General features: G+C 40.2%; 1 protein-coding gene and 1 pseudogene across 1 annotated transcript; one reads left to right on the top strand and one right to left on the bottom strand.

Annotated features, from left to right (window-relative positions):
- Positions 1-7,168: 7,168 nt before the first annotated feature.
- LOC149839997 (protein OCTOPUS-like) lies at positions 7,169-9,239 on the top strand. The gene has a single exon (XM_090004310.1). The coding sequence runs from the start codon at positions 7,208-7,210 to the stop codon at positions 8,963-8,965; it is 1,758 nt and encodes a 585-aa protein (XP_089860436.1). The 5' UTR covers positions 7,169-7,207; the 3' UTR covers positions 8,966-9,239.
- Positions 9,240-12,519: 3,280 nt separating this feature from the next.
- LOC149839996 (protein NRT1/ PTR FAMILY 8.1-like) lies at positions 12,520-15,346 on the bottom strand (annotated as a pseudogene).
- Positions 15,347-20,393: the final 5,047 nt, after the last annotated feature.

The following is a 20,393-nucleotide window of genomic DNA, read 5'->3' as shown; positions in this document are numbered from 1 at the left end:
ATTTTTTCTAAAGACAGACTTTCTTGACCAATAAATTTTTTTTTTAATATTTATATGAAAAAAACGTCTTCAGGATCAAAGACCTAGCCCCATTGGCTCTACCTACTGTACTTACGATCACTGTATTTGCTGCATAAAACTCCATGGGCTTACCCTTTACTTTCAAGAAGTCACCATACTTCATCTTGCACAAAAGGATGATGTCCATAAAATTTGAATCTAAACCGCCTGCTTATAGGCCTGAGCCCCGTCCCACTAGGCTGAACCCCTTTAGGGCCTTGACCAACAACTTAGACTGGGTCCCCTTTGCAGCATAAAGAAGCCAATTGCACACATGGGCCCCACATAGAATCAATGTCGCACCCCCCTTTGTTTCTTTTACTTCATTGTTTAAGACAAAAAAAAATGAAAAAGTAAAGAGAAAAAACAAACACTCCATGAAGTTTTTGCCCCCAACAATGAGAAGGCATGAAACCCTAGAAATTCAGAGAGACAGGAGTTCACTTTTTGGGTGTTTGTGTGAAAAAGAGAGCAAACGTAAATACAAAATCTCATTCTTGAAAGAAATGGGTCACATGAGTTGCCCTCTACCACGTGACCTTGGGCCCCGTGACGACCGCCCTAAAGGGTCCCCCCCCTCCCCACCTCCCAATTTATTGAACTAAGTTGACCTTACATCAATCCATCAAAGTTTATAATTTATTTTTTCTTTTTAATTACTTTAATTCCTCCGTACCATTGATTTTTAGGGCATTATGCGGTTATGTGTAGACTCTAGATCTTCAACACGATTCTCACTCCCACATAAGGGTGTGGACGGGTCCGGTTTAGCCGGACTCAGACCTGAACCAAACCTTATAGGGCCCGACTAAGACCGAACCCGAAGGTCTGATTAATACTTGGACTCGGGTATAGTTTGTAAAATTTTATACCAAATACGGACCCGACCTGAGTTCCGATTAAGACCCAAATTATTTCAATGTAAAAATGATAAGAAAAACTATGGTTTGGTTTGTAGGGTACTCTCTGGGTCTAATTCATGTAGTTTTTGTCGGGTTCGGGTATGGTTTTTTTTTTAATAGTGGACCCGGTTAAACCTATGTCTGAACCCAATACCATATCCAAAAATTGGGTCCAAGTCTGGTTCCACCAAGGTTCAAACCAAACCCGACCCGTTGACACCCCTACTCCCGTACCTTCATATATAGGACTGTTAACGGATCAGGTCATGGCTAGGTCATTGTTGTCTCAAACCCACCCATATAACTAAAAACTTGGTTCAGGTTCCGGTTTGGATTTTGTTGGGTCACAAAAATAAAATCTCAAATTCAGACTTGCATAATTTTAAAACTTTGTTTTTATTAAAAGTATATATAAATTACTCAAGCCGGATTGGGTACGTGACAAAAAAGTTGGGGCAGTTGAGTACCTACAAAAATCATGACCCAAACCCGGCCTGAATATTGCTCAGGTCAGGTTCAGGTCGGCACTTTCCACGCCCACACTTGAGAATTCTGGTTCGGGTCGGGTCCGATATAAACCAGATCTGTTAACAGCTCTACACCTTCCCAAACCTCCCTATAGCCCACCTCGACCTAAACCCTTACCCCTCGTGGTGTTGTTGATTAAACGAGGGGGCGTTTGATACACTCCCAAACATGTCTCTTTCTTATGAAAGCGCCAAATGTTTTTTATGAAAAGAGGTATGAATCCATTTTGACAGAAAGTTGTTCTTTTTTTACTTTTATTAATAGGGTTCACCGTATATTTCTCATAGACATGTTTGTTTCACTCTTTAGAGGAAAGAAGCTCTATTTTTGATAAACTTTCAGTAGACATTCCTCATAAAAAAAGACAACTTAGAAACCAAAGAAAATCATGTTTTTTGAGATGATAAATGTCAAACTTAGGTGTCTATTTGACAACTTTTTAAAAACATTTAGCTCATATTTAGAACTTAAAAAAAGTGATGCTATTTTTTAAAATTAAGGACAAAAGTTTCACATCATATGAAATTTCTTTTTCCTAAAATAAATTAGTAGCGCAGGAAAGTATCTCATAATTAGCGGTGTCAACGGGTCGGGTTTACTAGGATCCAAGTCGTACCAAACCCTATAGGGTTCGGGTATGGTGATAAATAAGAAGACCTGATTAGGACTCTAGTCAGGACCTGAAGGCCTGATTAATACAAGGAGCCGGGTATAGTTTGTGAAATTTTATACCAAACTCAGACTCAACTTGAGTTCTGATTAAGATTCGTAAATTTTAATATAAAAAGATTAAAAATTATTATTTTATCGAGTATGGCTCGGGTCAGGTTCATGTAATTCTTATCGGGTCTGGGTATGGTTTCTCTTATAGTGGGTTCGATTAGACCTTGTTTCAGATATGATATTATACCTGAAAATCGAGGTCATGTCTGATTTCACGAGTCTTAACCAAACTCGACCGGTTGACACCCATACTCATAATTAGGGATGTCAACGGATCAGGTTTACCCAAACCCAACTCGGACCAAACCATATAGGGTTTGGACCTAATTAAGATTTAGGTTCAGACCAGAAGGTTCGATTGATATATAGACCTGGGTATAGTTTGTGAAATTTTATACCATACCTGAGCCCAACCCAAGTTCCAATTAAGACCCACAATTTTTTAATGTAAAAATAATAAAAATAGTATTTTATCAGGTATGGCCCGAATCTGGTTCGTGTAGTTCTTATAGGTCCGGGTATGATTTTTCTTTTGGTGGGTCTGATTAGACCCAGGTTTAGACCTAATACTATACCCCAAAAATGGGTCAAGTTCTACCTGAATCCGAACCAAACCGGAACCATCATAATATTTTTATTTTTATTTTTATTGTCAGCTTGCCTTTGTTGCTAGCGGAATGATGTCACATAGGCAGGCACAATTTTGGGGGTAGTCCCTGTTTACGTTATGCTTGGAAAGGGACTGCATGGCTTGTCAAGTTAACGTCATCAGCGTGCACACGTCCCATTTTGTCCTCTTTCTCCCCCTCATTGTCTCCCTTCCCTTGTGTTTTCATTGATGCTGTTACATCCAAGCTTATGTGTGAAATATGCTGGCCATTAACTAGTGATCCCATTGGACCAAGAGTATGTCTAGTGTCAATTTTGTCCTCATACTTAATTTCAACCACTCAAAAAAGACCAATCAACTTTAAACCTTGTTGCCACCATAGTGACAAATCTCAAGAGACTTATTAAAATCTCGTGAAAATATCGTGAGAAACTATCTAAAAGTTAAAAACAGTAATTTCTTGCGATATTTTCAATTTCTCGTGAGTTTTTCATCAAAAACAAAAAAATCGCATTTTAAATGTGATATTTATGTTTTAATGAGTTATTTATCATGAAAACCGTCTGGCTTTTATTTTTGAATATTTATTATTTATACTTTCTTGTAAAATTTTATTTTTTATTTTTTATTGCCAAAGAATTTGCCAAAAAATGCAGTATTTTCAACAAAATTTTCAATTTCTAGCAAGTTTTTGGCTGTTGATATTTTGCCGTTTTTAACTTTTGTCACTGTGGTTGCCACAACCATGGAAATGAAAGTAAGGTTGATTAGGTAAGTGTGAGTTTTTATTGCATTGAAAGGTAAATTTGTATGACTATAAAAAAAAAGTGAAAAATTAGTCTGATAAAGAGGTAGGCCGCATTAGCTTTTGGACACAGTATAGAGATTGGCTGCGAATTAAAAAATATGACAAATCTGGCCAATTGATTTTTTCTTGAAAGTTTTACTCTTATGTTGCATGAAAAATAGGTGTCTTGATCAAACCACTTGTTTAAGTTATCTGAAAAAATCAAGTGTCATGTAAGTTGTCGCCTGAAAAAAATCAAGCACTATGATTTTGACCAAGGGGCTTGATTTTTCAGGCAACAAACAAGCAAAACTGCAAAGAAAAAATAAACTGGCCATGTTCGCCATATTTTTCTGGTTCGCAATCAGTTATGATATTATGCCAAAAGTTAGTGCCATTTACATCATTTCTCAAAAAATGAATGTGCTTTCATTTTTCAAAAATACAACTTGCTGGAAATTTAGATGAAAATGGTGGAAGCTTATGTTTGTCCTTGATTTTAGAAATTCAAAGGAAAAATAGAGAAATGTGTTTTTTTTTATAACAAAGAAAAACCAATGTATACAAATGGGGGCTCCACTTTTCTGGTAGGAGCAGAAAGTGCACAGCACCTTGTATTGAGACATTGCAAGTTCAAATCCCAATGGTATTGTTGTATAACTTGTAAGGGTCTGCCTAACCCCCCATGGTCCTGGCCACAAAGTTTTCTCTCCCTAGAAGTTGATCTAAGATCTATCCGTGTAACTAAAAAAAAAGGGGGGGGGGGGATAGTCAAGTTGTTGCCCTTAATGGTTATTATCTTTCATTGCACTTAAAACTCTTTTCTCCTTGTCAAACAAAACCATAGCAAACGAAAGCTTTTGAAACCATAGTTTTAAAAAACTCATCGGGTCAACCCAGTGACTCGGTTGACTTGGCCCAAATTGCTCAGTTAACAGGTCAAAAGCAAGTACAAACTCATTTTGCACAAAACTCGATCGAGTCACTGAGTTGACCAAGCCGAGTCATGGGTGAGTCATGCATATATATACATATATAATATATTTTATATATAATTACATATATTATATGAAATATAATATCAATGAAATATATTATATATAAAAGTATGGTTATACATATATTAATAAAATTATATATTAAATATATTATAAAAATATCACATAATGCATATTATATATAATATATTGATAAAATACTATAAAATATACCTAGTATATATATTTATATATTTTATATATAATATAAAGTTAACGTGACCCCCACGAAGTCACCGAGTTGACCCAACCGAGTCACGGGTCACTCAAGGACGAGCCGAGTAACAAGTCAACGAGTTTTAAAACCATGCATGTTTGAAACCTTAAAGGCACACTTCTTAGAAAGCTTACTTAAAAGCACAAAGTCACACACTTCTTTCACATTTCTGAAACTTTCAAGTTTTTGATAATGTTAAAAAATTCTTTCATGCTAGAAAATTCTCTCTAAAATGTATAATTCTTAAAGATGCATTTAAGTAAAATTTACATATTTTATTTACTATTTTCTTAATGCACTTTCTACTCACTTCCTCTCATACTTCCTAATGCTTTACCAATTGAAAAACTTTTCAAAATGCTCCTTTGTCGCACATTAAACCATATTTATGCTTAAACCAAAATATAATCGCTTTTACTTATTGTTGGCTACATGAACTGGTGTTTGGATGAATCCACTGATCCTTGGAAAAAAAACATCTTAGGGCACATAATGCAATATCCTGGTCTGTGCTTTTTTTTTTAAGGGAACATTTAGAAGCAAGAAAAAGTCTCATACAAAAAGAAAATTTTTTAATGAGAAGTTTTGATATAATAACTTTTCCAAACACCTCCTATATAAAATAGAAGCTTAACTAAGAATGTCAACCAATCATGTGCAAGTCGAGTAACCAATTACCATTTACTTTGATCTAATAAGCTCCTTGGAGATCTGGTAAGGTAACAATCAGATCCACCTCATGTGTTGTGTTCCCTTTTTTCTCTGCACCCTCCCCTCTTAAATTCTAATAAAACATTTTCTGTTTCCTCTAGAAAAAATGCAAAGAATCCCTTTCCATGAATCAGAATTGGACTCACCAAACAACACCCACATCCAATTCAACAAAATGGGACTCATTTTATCCTATTTTTTTTTTTTTATTACTGGGTTTTGCATAAATCCACTTATCCTAAAGCCCCAGATAAGTCGGGACATGTAGTTTAATCTCTTGATGCAATATCCCGGTATATTCCAGTTTTCTGAATCAGTTGGTGCATTCAAAACATTACTAAAGACACATTTAGAAGTGAGAAAATAGTAGGAAAACAAAATTTATATCTTTTTCAACCATTTCAAACGAGAGGATTTTTTGAAAGGAAAGTTTTTTTTTTTTTAAAAGTATGATTTTTTATATGAAAAAATTCTCTACTTAAAGAGGTGGAGAAATTTTTTCTATCAAAAAATCTTTTTTGCATTTGGGAAACCATTCGTCACAACACATCTCATTCCATGGGCTTTCACAATAAGAGCTTCTTCTATTTTTTCATCTTCCTCTTACCACCACCATTTTCAACTCTCTTTCTCTCTCTTTAGGTTGTAGTCCATGCACCTTGCTCTCACTCTTTTGGTATGGTTGAACCACCTCTTTTTCCCTTATTTTTCTTATACTTTTCAATGCTTTTCTCATACTACACAAACAAATAAAAAAATTTATTTGAAAAAATTATCAAAACTTCTTATAGGCATTTTTTTAATGAGAAATTTTCTTGCTTTCAAACGTGCTCCAAAGGTATAACACAAGAAGAAAAAAAAGAAAAAGAAAAAGAAAAAAATCACTGAACCCTAGAAAAGAAAAAAGGATGACAATACATGTACTTATTAAAGACATAATTCCCTCGCATTTCAATTCTAACACACACGATGACACTCATTTTCCTAATTATGCTATGCACACGCCAGCACACTCGCACACGCGTGCACCTCCATAATTTCAAGCTGAAAAAGAGACAAAAAAAAAAAACAAATCACAATATTTCTCGTCACAAGAAGAAGAAAAATATGTAAAAGAGAAAAAAACAGTGCAATTAAAAGAATTTCATAGAAAGGGGTGAGAGGAAAAGAAGGGTTTTTTTCTTCTTTTTTGCAACGACTCCCAAGGAGATAAAAGATGTGACATTTTTTCATTTTTTTTCTTCCAATTCTTTTTCTCCTTTAAAAATAAATAAAACGCCATTTTCTTTTGAAAATTAAATTGAAAGAAAAGGTATATAAAAAAAAAAGGAAGAGAGAGAGAGAGAAAAGCAGAAGTGGGGGCGTGATTGCTTTTGCTTTTCTGCTTTGCAGGAATCTTTGGAAACGAAGCGAGAGAATAAGAGAGAGAAAGCGAAAGAGAGAGAGTCGTAATTTATTTTTTATTTTCGTTGATGGTTTTTTCTCTCTCTCATAAGTTTTAAACTCTTAGCACGCAAAGCATTCGGTCGACTCACACACTCTCTCTCTCTCTTAAGTGAACAAGAAGAGAAGGGGATTTGAAGCGATCGAACGGTGGATAGTGAGCGGGGGAGAGGCGATCGGACGGCTGAGATGAACGTGGACAATTTCCGACCCCCAGAGCCACCCCGACACTCCGGCTGCTCCGCGCACCCCGACGAGGCCGTCACCGGCGTTTGCGCGTCATGCCTCCGGGAGCGGCTCGAAGGGTTCGACCCGGAGACCCGCCGGATGAAGCCTTCGGCCTCCGGCGGAGCGGCGGCGGTCGCGGCCAGCCTCAAGGCCGGGATATTCCGGGGTGGACGCGCGGCCGTCGCCGGGATCGCGCCGGAGCTCCGCCGGACGAGGTCGTTCTCGGCGAGGGGGCGATCCGAGTGCTCGACGTCCGGGCACTTGGAGCCGCAGAGGAAGTCGTGCGACGTTAGGGTTCGGAACACGCTCTGGTCGCTCTTCCACCTCGACGACGAGAATGCCGTCGTCGGGAGGGAGGCCTGGGGTGAGATCGAGCTCGACCGGACCTCCGCCAGCTGCGGCGGTGGCTCCGGGTTAGTCCGTACGGTGTTCGAGGCTCGGGAGGAGGAGGAGCTGGAGGAGGAGGAGGAGGAGAGAGGAAAGGAGGAATCTAGGCTTCCGGTGACGGAGGTTCGGGCTCCTCCGGAGGAGGAGGTTAGGGTTTCGATGGAGGGAGATCGGGTGGAGGAGCTCTGCGAGGTTAGGACGATGAAGGCGCACATTGATCTCGACTCTAGGGCTCCGTCCACGGCGAAGAAGCAGCCGTCAGAGAGGGGGAAGGACGCCGCCGGCGGCTTCTGGCTGGCTTCCGTCTTCACGAAGAGGATCCAAAAGTGGCGGAGGAAGCAGAGGAACAAGAAGCCCGTGGCCACGGCGGTGGCTGCGTCGGAGATCACCGACACGGCGAGGCGGTCGTGCGACACGGAGCCGAGGTTCTCTCTCGATGCCGGCCGGAACTCGTGGGACTTGCCGCGGTTCTCCTTGGACGAGCCTAGGGCTTCTTGGGACGGCTACCTGATCGGGAGGGTGTTCTCACGGCCGGCCGTCTCCGGCGGAGACGACATGGTCGGCCGACTTGACAACCTGATCCCCGTCCAGGAGGACGCGGCCAGCCCCGGTGGGTCTACGCAGACCAGGGACTATTACTCCGACTCGTCTTCTTCGCAACATCGTCGGAAGAGCTTCTCCCGTAGCCAGAAAATGGTGGCCGAGGAATTGCCGGCTGTGAGCTGCAATGCTCCTTCTCGGGTTTCTGTGGCGATTTCCGACGATTTTCATGGTAGCGCCAACTTGTGTGATTACTCCGTGAGGGATGATTTCTCCGGGAGCTTCGGAGAGATCGGTGATTCCAAACGGATGAGGAAGTCCCGGAGGTGGAGCATTTGGGGGTTCATCCACCGGAGAGCGAAGGAAGACGACCGGGATTGCAGAAGCAACGGCATTGAGCGCTCCTTCTCGGAGTCCTGGCAGGAACTCCGCAGAGACGTCAATGGTGGTCACTTCGCCGGACTCAACCACAGGGACTTCCGGTGTAACAGCAGCATGAGTTCTAGGAGCTCTCTTAGCCGGAGTTCCTTTGGGGACTATCGGAATCAGGGGATGGAGATGAATGGGAGCTTCGGATTCTCGAAAGCCAGTTCACACAAGAAGAAGAAGAAGAGGGACGAGGCCGTCTTGGAACGGAACCGGAGCGCTCGCTACTCCCCAAGCCATATCGATAATGGGCTTCTCAGGTTCTACTTGACGCCATTGAGAAGCAGCAGGAAAAGCGGAAGCATGGGGAACGGAAGGGTGAAGAATGCACATTCGTTTGCAAGGAGCGTCCTGCGGCTTTATTGATTCATTCTTAGGTGGGAATTGGAAGATCAAGCTGATGAATGGTGAAGTGGAGAATATGGAATAGATCAGGTTTCTCCATTCAGATCATGATTTTAATGTTAACCTATGTATCCATATTATCTGTTATTGGAGGATAAATTTCTTGGTCTTTTCTTGTTAGACAGATAAGCGGATCAAATGCTCTAAAGTGACAGGCAGCTTCTTGTTTTGGAAGGATGTCTATGTTTTAGTAATATTCCATGTTAATACCATGGTAAATAAGATTATCCGTGGCTAATTTTGTGTTTGTGTTTTCCTTGAAAAAAGTAGTTCTTTTAATCATCAAATTCTCAACAATGTGGGTCATGGTGATGCAAATTTATCACTGGAGAGTTTCTTTTTGGCTTGAGGTTGCATTATGCTTGCTAATGCAAAGCTTGTAGCAGGGAAGTATTCAGCTTGTGGTTTGGTCTGTATTTGGTTGGAAGGTTGTATGTTTCTTTGGTGCTTGCTTTTATCTTTTTCCCTTTGTCACTGATTACCATTACCTTCACATGCCTATTAGGCGATATTTAATTATTCAAGAAACAGAAATGAAAGAATTAATAAGGGAGTGGTTCAGTCGACCTGTGTGTTTTCATGCGACTCTATACTCCATTTAAAGGGTATTATTGTTTATGCTGTCATGTATTGCAGACAGTATAAACTGCTTGTATCTGCGGCTTTCTGACTGTCCTGGTTAATTTTCCCTTTTTGGTGTTGATATACATATCAGAGATGAGCAATTGATATATTTGTGGTTCATGATACTTTAATCTTAGGTGAGAATGTGGTGGGTAAAAAGTGAAAGTTTAGTATGAATATAGAGAATAAACAAGCAGATACTAGGTGCTTCATTGTTGGTAAACTTGCAGAGAAGATTACAAATAGTAGTGGAGTGGAGAATTTAAACAGGAGTTCTATTAAGACAAGATGTTTGCCCGTTCTAATCATGCTTCTACTTTTTTCAGCTCTTCTTTTGTGTTTTCTAATCCATAAAGTGTTTGAAGCTGTTTAACCAGTAGACATGTATAATGTTAATGGGTCTTCCCAGCCGTTTGAAAAGGAAATTCCCATGCTCGTTGGATATGGAAGTGCTTAAAAAAGTGCCAGCATATGTCCATCTTTTTGGAACTTTACGTAAAAAAAATTGTCAAAAGTATTGGTAGTCCTTTTGTATACGCTACCAACCTGGTTGCTATTCATTGCCAGCTATGAAAAGTCTATATGCAATTTTTCTACTGATAGTTCATTATAATGAACATTTCCTTTTTCACTGTGATGAAGTAAATGCTCATCAAAGATCCGTGGTGGCTGTACTTTCATGATCTTGAGATCTTTCAATTTACAAGCCATTTTAATTATGTATTTTACAAGTAACAGCTGTTTTGTGTTTGGATGTCTAGCTCACAGATACCCTCCTGCATGGTGCACCAAGAAGGCAATGGATGTTACTGGTAAGTTGTGGAAACATTGTTATGGTTTCAAAACGCATTATCACCACTGCGGGGGTTGCCTACGTGGCCTGTGGGGTGATTGTGAAGGCGTTGAGATTAAGACGCCTGATCAAACCTCACTGGTGCATGGCATCCATAGCTTTCTCGAAGGTGGGACATGGGTGGCTGTGGGCCCCACCTGGGTTTACCTTGCTGGTAGGTGGGTCCATTAGTGGCCCTGTTCTGAACTAGGGTTCCTTGGCATAAAAAAAGGCTTATATACCAGCATGCCATGCCCAGAGAAAATGAGAAGCGTATTCCTTGAATTCAGGTTTGAGCTGGTGTGGCATTGGGTGTTGCTTCATGTTTTTCATAGTTTTCTCTAGTTTCCCTTTTTGCCCCAATGCATGCATGCAGTTAGATGGGGTGACCTTCCATCATCATGTCATATTTACATGATGTATATGCAGAAATGGTGGAGGAAAAATAAAATAAAATCAAGAATTAGCGCTGTTGTGAGGATATAGCATGGATTTATAGGATCAGATTGAGTGAAACTTCAATTTGTCATCTAAATAATGCAAAAGAATAAAGTCTAATGCCCTTGAAACTTATGTAACTGTTCAGCTAAACTTTTCCATCATGATACATATATCCTATGCCTGTTTGGAAAATTTAATCTCTATGCCAAAAGTTTTGTCATCTTCTAATTGTCTGATTTAAATGACTCAATTGGTTCGGCTACTTGACATTCTAAATGCCCATTGATTGAACTAAGGGCACCAGGGCGATCATGAGATTGAGAATTTGTTTATCTGAGATATGTTCTTTACTTAACAAAATGTGGGGTTTTCCATTTGTTTTAGAACTTTGCTAAAGCAGGTTAGTTCTATAGTTGTTGGAACGTTTCATACAATGCATTTATTTTTGCGGTTGTCATGTTCCTGCTCTAAGTGTTTTCACTTTCTTTTTTTATGGTGCTTCTCTTAATCATTTCTTCATTCTGAGAGAGATCTTTTATCATGACTTCTAGCTGAGTCATTTAGTTCTTTCTACTTTAGTTGGCGCTCAAATAAGTTTGAGCCTAAGCCGCATCACTTAGCTGCTTATAGGTGCATGTTGTCATTTCTATGTAAACTGTGCTCTTTTCTCGATCAACGAGGTCTTTCCCACACAATCAAAACCTAATTCACTCAAAGAACCTGTTTGCCTTTTGTTTACCTTTGATTTCCCAGTATTTTGGTCTCCCATCATTGATTTTTCTTGTTGTGGGACTAGGCTTTCTTTCTTTGCTTATGCAGTTCAGGTCTTTTATAGCATTTGTGCACATGTTTGATGAATTCACTTCTACTGTGTCAGCCTCTCAATATGACAAGCATTTCTGCACATGTTTGATGAATTCACTTCTACTGTACCAGCCTCTTAATACGACAAGCTTTCCTTTTAGACTAACAGCCTCGGAATCTGATTTCTTGGTGTCCAAATATGATTGGTGTTGATTGCATAGTTCGATCATCAGTATAATATAATCCTATTGCAGTCTTCATCTTCCATGCTATCATGAGATTGCCATGTGATATGGTCACGCTTTCAATTTAACGAAATGCTGTGCTTTATTTTGAAATGAAAATGCTAAAATCAGTAATTTTCTGAATGCAATTTTACTGGATTATGCAAGCATTATTAAGAAAGAATACTCACACAATTGTTCAGTGACCCAAGAAATAAAACTCTAGAACAGTTGATCAGCAATTGTGTCACTAATATGATCAAATGAGACTCATTGTTATCCAACCAATTGTGGGAACAAACTAGGCAGGTTTTGGATCATATCTTATCTGAACCATTCCAAAAGTATACTGAAATCACAATTTCTATCCATCCATGCGTATACCGAAATCACAATTTCTATCCATCCAGCAGAAACAACCAAAGGATATGAAACCAAATACACCCATTTATACAGATCGCAGACAAGCATAATAGCACAAGAGTTTCAAAAGCCCATTAATGCACATAAAATTTGTCCAAGGAAGCTAAAGATATGGTACTGCCTAACATATAATTCAGAGATCATAGTTCTTATCTGCCAGAAATGACTCAGTTAAAGCCTCCTGATGTCTTCTTGTACTTGTACCAGCTTGCAATCCACAAGTACACCAAGAAGTTCAGGACACTTAAGACGGCAACCAACCAAAAGAAGTAATCAAGATGACCACGGTTGAGATTATCAGGTATCCAACCTGTTTTTCCATGCCCTGTCGTCACAGTGGTTACTATAGTAACCAGGAGAGTGCTCAAGTAGTTGCCCAATGCATTCGTAGTAAGCGACAGTGCGCTGCACAAGCTCCTCATGGCATCAGGTGCTTGGTCATAGAAGAACTCCAACTGCCCGATGAACGTAAAGACCTCCGCAGCGCCAATAAGGAAGTACTGAGGCACTTGCCAGAAAATTGACATTGGCATATGCTTTAGTTCATAGTAGTTATGCTTCTTTACCACATCAAGTCTGATGATCTCAATAATCGCGGCAACAATCATGGAGAAGATGGAGATGACGAGCCCAATTCCCATCCGTTGGAGCTGGGTGAAGCCTCTCTCATGGCCTGTGTACTTTCTAACAACCGGCACAATTATACGATCATAGATCGGTACCCAGGTGATGACACTGAGTGTGTCAAATATGGAGAGAGCCGCGGCCGGGATGTTAAAGTGTGGACCAATGCTGGGATCCATTTTGTCGCCTTGTTCGACAAACATGGTTGACATTTGACTGTATACTGTGGAAAAGATGAAGCCACTGGCCCAGATGGGAAGAATCCTGATGATGGACTTGAGCTCCTCTATCTGTGTCACTGTGCATAGTCGCCACGGATTAGGGATACCCTTCACTTGCTCATGTTCTGTCTGAACAGCTGCTCTATCAAAAAAGCTGCAGGGAGATTTGTAAATTGTTAACTTGAGCAAAAAGAATTAAGCAAAACACATGCATCCACAGCTTAGTTCTGACTATAATTTGAGGCTGTTCTACTCATTTATTATAAAGCAGTTCACTCCAAATCAAAATATTTTCTTCGCAAGTAAACGAAACACGTGCAATGTTATGGCATAAAATTCATCAAATTTTCATATCTGAAAATGTCGAACAAAGATCAAGCAACATGCCAATCATCTTTGAAAATGAAATCTGATATTCTTAAAGGGGTCTGAAAATGAAGAAACATCCACATGCGTACAACAAATAAAAACAGAAAAAGCATATAAACATGATTTAAATGGAAAGTTGCAGATGGAGAGAACAGCAACAGTTAGGGTTGTGCGGCTTGTGCCCACAAACCGAGCGAAGCCTGAGTCTGTGTTCAAGCTCAGGTCAACAGAAGGATAAGGGATTTAAGCTTGGCTTAAGTTCAAGCTGTGCTTAAGCATCGGTGGTTGATCTCGCCTGGGTCAAGTTTAACCAAACTTGAGCTCAGCTCAGTTAAGCTCGATCTGAGCATGGATATATATGTCTTTTAGACGTTTTATATGAGATGGGGATTGCAGAATTTAAACCTGTTGCCTCTTGTATCATAGGAAAGCAACTTGCCGTTGCACCACAATTGCTTTTTGTGTTAAAAAGTATACACAATTTTATAGATACTTACTGAGCATACTTAATTAAGTTTTACACAAGTCAATCAAGCCTTTTATTAAACTTTTCATGGTCAGACTCTGCTTGTTTAACTGAACGAGCTCTGGAATAAGCTCGAGCTTGGTGCATTTGTTGTAAAGCACACTTTAGCAGAGCTTTTTCTAATTGAGCTCAAGCTCTTTGCCAACTCCTAACAACAGCAAAGCAGAACTCCAACGGAATAAAAGATTATTAACTTGCCTGAGTTCTTTTGTATGATCAAGCTTTCGACTTCCTTGGATTCCAGATTCAGCATCTTCAGTTTCATACAGCATAGACTTGTCTGCAGGTACCTTCACACTGTACTTCCTCAAGGATGAAACTAAAACCTGAGCAATCCGCGTCAATGGGCTACCTCCAGGCTTTTGATTCCGATACATCTTTATGCCAGAGACGAAAAACAGAATTGCAAGTGCCATCATAACTGCTGGAATCCCAAACCCCCAGCCCCAGCCAATATTCTCCTGGATGTAGACCAAAACAGACTAGGCAACAAGTGCACCAATATTGATCGAAAAGTAGAACCAATTGAAGAAGGAACTCTTCCTTTTCTTTTCTTGATCGTGGGTTTCATCAAACTGATCTGCTCCAAAGGATGACACACAAGGCTTAATTCCTCCAGTCCCCAGAGCAATTAGATAAAGAGCCACAAAGAACACAGCTACATTTCCACTTGTTGCATGGCATTTGCCATTATGGCATGCTGGCTTCAGTCCATTTGCTGATGCAGATAGAGTTAACAGTGTCATTCCCTGTAGCAAATCCAATTGTTCTTCATTTTACTCATTGTGATTATCAAGTACTAGCTTGAATAAAACTTTCTGAATGATTCATGTCCACACAAATCTTACCAAAACATAAATAGAGGTGAAAATAGCAATAACCCGGAATCGCCCCAAGTACGCATCGGCAAGAAAGGCTCCAATCAGTGGAGCGACGTAGCATGTTCCTGACCAATTTGTGACGTTGTTGGCTGCTTGGGCATTGCCCTGGTTAAGACGATCGATCAAATAATTCACCAGATTTGTGCTCATTCCATAGTATGCCAATCTTTCGCAGCATTCATTTCCTGTAAAGCAGGCATGCAAATCAGAGTGTATAGTACAAAATGGAAGCATGCACTTGCCCAGAGAATGTTTCATAAAGTATACCAAGGATGAAGGGGCAAGTTTTCCAATTTCCAGTTTTACTCCTGATGGCAGGGTTCCCTTTGATGTCTACAGTTCCATCTCCTGTGTATATATCATTGTCTGCCATATGTGCTTATCAGAGTGGCGCACCAATCACGCTTTGTTATTGGCCTACAATTCAGATGATACAAGGTGAATAATCGATAGCAGGATGCTATCTACTGGTTCACCAAGAAGCTACAGTGCTAGACAAATCATGTATTCTTAAATTAAAAACAGAAATAAATTCTACAGTGACTGCGGATTACAGACCAGTCTCCATGAAAGTATCTAGCCAAAACAGAAGACGCTTGTTGTCTAATATAAAGGTGTACAGAATTCTGAATAAGAAAATAAAAATATAAAAAGAATAAAAGCAATAGTATTATGGTGACATGTTCAGTGGGAGTCCAAGACAGAACATTAGAGATGCATTAATCAAGAGAAGCAGATGACTCAAGATGGTCCAATCCACAACTGACCATGACAATTGGATAAGACAAGAATGGATAAAGAATTAATGGAATGAGAGCTACAACTATTAGATCTCTCTTGGGTAAAGAGAAACAAATTGTTATATTTTCTGACTATGAAAGTTGTTATGCATGTGGATTGCAGCAAAAAGGCCAAGCTACATGAAATTTCACTAATGCTACAAAAAATATATTATTTGTGTTCATGGCATTCACAGCAGTGGTTAACAAGTGATAAATCATATCCAAAGATATCACTCCAAATGAAAACCACCATTGATGACAACAATTTTGGAAACTTCAACAGCAGAGCCCACGGAGAAAGAACAAGGTCTCTGTGGGTGAAAACAAGCAGATGGCCGTCTCCCCACAACAGAAAACATGCTTTTTCTCCTTATTCACCTATTCTCATCAGAAACAAAACACAACCAACTTCATGTTTCATGCAGAAATCCAAATGAGAGGAAAAAGCCAGCACCAACCTTGTGTTTTGGAGAGAGAGAGAGAGAGAGAGAGAGAGAGAGAGAGAGAAATCAAAGATATCAACATTACGACAGGTTCAACAGCCGTTGAAACCGACAAACAAGACAAAGAACACATAAGCCAAAAAAATAGACACAAAATACAGATAAAATCCGAGGCGATCAGTCCGGATCCGGGGGAGGCCTTAGCGGCAAGTGGCGTTGAAGATTCGGAAGGCATATGCGTAACGATGCGTATACATCCGCCAAAATATAATTTACTAACTTGTTGAAATTAACCAGGGTCTGCCTGAAAATAGCATTGTTGCGCGACATCCAAATGGCCCACCAGGAAAAGAGCAACCAAGTTCTCCAAATGATCCGCCAACTTTTACATCTACGAACTGGCTGGGGTCCCCACAAGAGGTCTACAACGAAAGACTCCTGGTGCACGAACACGACCGGTTTATTCCAGGTAACCTTAAAGATATCTTGAAAGACCTGACATTCCCAGAATAGGTGCAACGCAGATTCCTCGCCCCTCTCGCAGAGAACACATTTACTCACAATACAGAAACCTATAGACTTGAGGAAGCTATCCGTCTGGACCCGATCATGCAAAATAAGCCAAGCAAGGGAGCGCGCTCTCGGAAGAGGACCTTTGCCCCAGATAATTCTCATATGGAACCGATTCACACCTGCCGGAAGGAGAGAAAGGTAGGTGTCTTTAGTGCGAACGGAGCCATTCGGGGTGATCGCTCTATAAAGGAACTGGCTCTGAGCGACGTCGTCGCCCTCACCACCCACACAACAGACCAAGCTTGAATCCACGATCTCCGCAGATGCGAAATGGGCGACCTAATTGCGTGCTGACCCCCAAACAAAGACTCCACTGATCCATATTTAGCCTGAAGGAAATTCGCACAAGGGGACCCCGATTGATGTGCAAGCCAACTTTGCTTAACAACCAGAACAATACTTCTTAACCTAGAGTCCGAAATCCCCAAACCCCCTCTATTCTGCGGTAGCCTTATCGTTTCCCAACCCACAAGGTGACGTTTTTTATTGTTACCTTGCCCAGACCACATAAACCTGGTCAATACTCTATAGAGCTTCTTATTGATCCCCACAGGCATAAGAAACATAGACATAATAAATTCTGGCATCGCATTTAAAACATGCTTGATGAGAGTAAGTCTGTCGGCAATCGAAAGGTAGGAGGCTTGCCAAGTCAAAATTTTAGTTTGAACCTTTTGGAGAGTGGCGTTCCAAGCAACTGATGGAATCCGTGATAGCTAAAGCGGCAGACCAAGGTAGGAGAAAAACTTATCCGAAGTGGCACACTGAAAGATCTTCTGCCCAATGGCCTGCATATGCGGAGGAACATTGATCATGGAAATGCAACATTTATCATTGTTTAGCGAGAGGCCCGACATCGATAGGAAGAAGAGGATGATGAGCCTGACTCTTAACATCTGTTCGATGGATCCAACGCCGAAAACAATCATATCATCGGCGTAAGTAAGAATATTGCTCTGGAACTCCTGAACTCCTAGTGGCTTAATAAAACCACACCCCACGGCCCTCTTGAGCAAGACTACAATGCCTTCAGAAACGACGTTAAAAAGCAGAGGGGACAAGGGGCATCCTTGCCGAATACCACGCCCAACCTTGAACTGCTTACCACAGGCCCCGTTAATCTGAATTTGGGATTGTGCATTAGTGACCAACTCACACACCCAGCTAGAGAAGCGCCGACCAAATCCAAAGTTCTCCAACATGTGAAAGAGGAAAGGCCAGTGCACCGAGTCATACGCTTTGTGGAAGTCAAGTTTAAGAGTAAAGAACGGCCTCCCGCTAGACTTCATAGAGTGAACCACCTCTGTGGCCAAAATAAATGAATGTTGCAGTCGTCTATGGGGAATGAAGGCAAATTGAGCATCTGAAAAGATCTGATTAGCGACAGATCGCATTATGGTAGTCAATACCTTGGCGATGATCTGATAGATTCTCCCTAAGACCGAGATAGGACGGTACCATGCTATGTCCACCGACGTAACGTCTTTCGGAATAAGAGATACAATGGTCAGATGATAGATGTAAAAATGTCTACGATGAGACAATACCCATACAAGCATAAATACTTAAAAAAGAAGTGCACGAAGGCACTTTCACAACACTTGAACACAATACGCAAAAAACGTATAAATAATAAACATGCAATAATGCATGTATTTCATAAAAAGGAAGCAAGTGCTTGAGACTCTCAAGCTTGAGAAATACAAGGGGGGAACACCCCTATTTATACAAATGCAAGAAGGTGCAAAGGGGGGGCTCCCAAAGGAGTCGTTGGGAGCCCCCAACGGTCACATTTGTGACCGTTGGGGGCCCTCAACGACTCTATTGGGGGACCCCCAATGCACATTAAAAAATGTCAAAAATAAAAAGAAAGAAAGAATTACAAAAAATAAAAAAGAAATTTACAACATATTCCAAAAGGGAATATGCGCAAAACAGGAAATGACAAAAATACCCTTTCGGGTAAATATATATAAATATATATATTTATATATATAGAGATATATGTACATATAATATATTATATGTAAATATATCTCTATGTATATAAATATATATATATATATTTATATTTACAATAATGCTTTTTAGGAGATACATTTTAACACCCCCCCTCAAACTTACGGTGTGATAACCGCAAGTTTGTCAAGAAGGAAATGAAATCTGGGCGAACATAGAGCTTTTGTGAAGAAGTCGGCAAGTTGATACTCAGATGTCACATATGGTAGATCAATGGCCTTCTTCAAGTATTCTTCTCGGACATAATCACAATCCACTCTATATGCTTTGTTCGCTCGTGAAAGGTGTGGTTCTTGGCAATGTAGATTGCACTTTTATTGTCACAGCATAGCTTTGTTGGTTCTTTGACAACTACTCCCATATCTTCCAAAAGACGTCGAATCCATACAATTTCCATGGTGGTAGATGTCATGGCTCTATATTCGGCTTCAGTGGATGGTAAGGAGACCTTCTGTTGCTTTTTACATCGCCACGAGATCAAAGATTCTCCTAAGAAAATACAAAAGCCAGTGGTGGAGTGACGGTTACTAGGGTCACCTCCCCAATCTGAGTCAGTATAAGCAAGCAATTTTAATTCAGAGGAAGAAGATAGAAAAACTCCCTTGTTCATGGTTCCTTTCAAATATCTGATGATGCGAAGGACAACACTCATATGAACGGTTGTAGGAGCATGCTGAAACTGACTGGCGATGTGAATAGCATGCGACAAGTCGGGTCGAGTAATGCTAAGGTACATTAGAGAGCCTACCAACTGCCTGTAAGGAGTAGGATCTGTTAGGGGAACACCATCGTCAATCTTCATTTTTTATCCCACGACTTCAGGAGTTTCGCATACTTTGTCATCAGAAATTTCTGATCTGTCAATAATCTCACAAGCAAGCTTAGACTGAGATAGAAAATAACTACGTTGCGAATAGGCAACCTCAATACCAAGAAAATATGTCAGAAAACCCAAGTCTGACATCTCAAATTTTGAAGCCAAGACGGACTTAATACCCTTGACTCCTTGAACATCATCACCTGTAATTAGCATGTCATCAACATAGAGTAATAGAATCACAATTCCTGCATTAGATCTTCTAATAAATAGAGCGGTGTTAGTATAACATGAGGAAAAACCATTTTCCAACATTACACTAGTAAATCTATCATACCAGGCCTTGGAGGCTTGTTTCAAACCATAGAGGGCTTTACGAAGACGAAGAACTTTATCTTTAGGAATCTTCATGCCTGGTGGAGCATCCATATATACTTCTTCGTTAAGATCATCATTTAAAAAAGCATTTTTCACATCCATTTGAAAGATGTTCCAATTTTTAATAGATGCAATAGTAATAAGACATCTAACTGTAACCATTCGAGCTACAGGGGCAAAAGTTTCCTCATAGTCAATCCCATACTCTTGCCCATACCCTTTAGCAACTAAGCGAGCTTTATACCTTTCCAAGGATCCATCGCTTTTAGTTTTAACCTTAAAAACCCATCGACAACCTATAGTTTTCTTTCCTATGGGTAGAGTTTGGAAATCCCAAGTTTCAGCCCGTTTAAGGGCATTAAGTTCATTTTGCATAGCTTCTTGCCATTCTATACATTTTTTGGCTTC

The sequence above is a fragment of the Nuphar pumila genome, chromosome 4 (assembly GCF_984573655.1).
Source record: "Nuphar pumila chromosome 4, dmNupPumi1.hap1.1, whole genome shotgun sequence".
Lineage (NCBI taxonomy): Eukaryota > Viridiplantae > Streptophyta > Magnoliopsida > Nymphaeales > Nymphaeaceae > Nuphar > Nuphar pumila.
The sequence above is the reverse complement of the archived record's forward strand: the minus strand, read 5'-3'. Positions and strand labels throughout refer to the sequence as shown.

What these genes read in the sequence shown, in the direction of transcription:
- LOC149839997 (XM_090004310.1), top strand. Translation starts at nt 7,208, where the DNA reads ATGAACGTGGACAATTTCCGACCCCCAGAGCCACCCCGACACTCCGGC.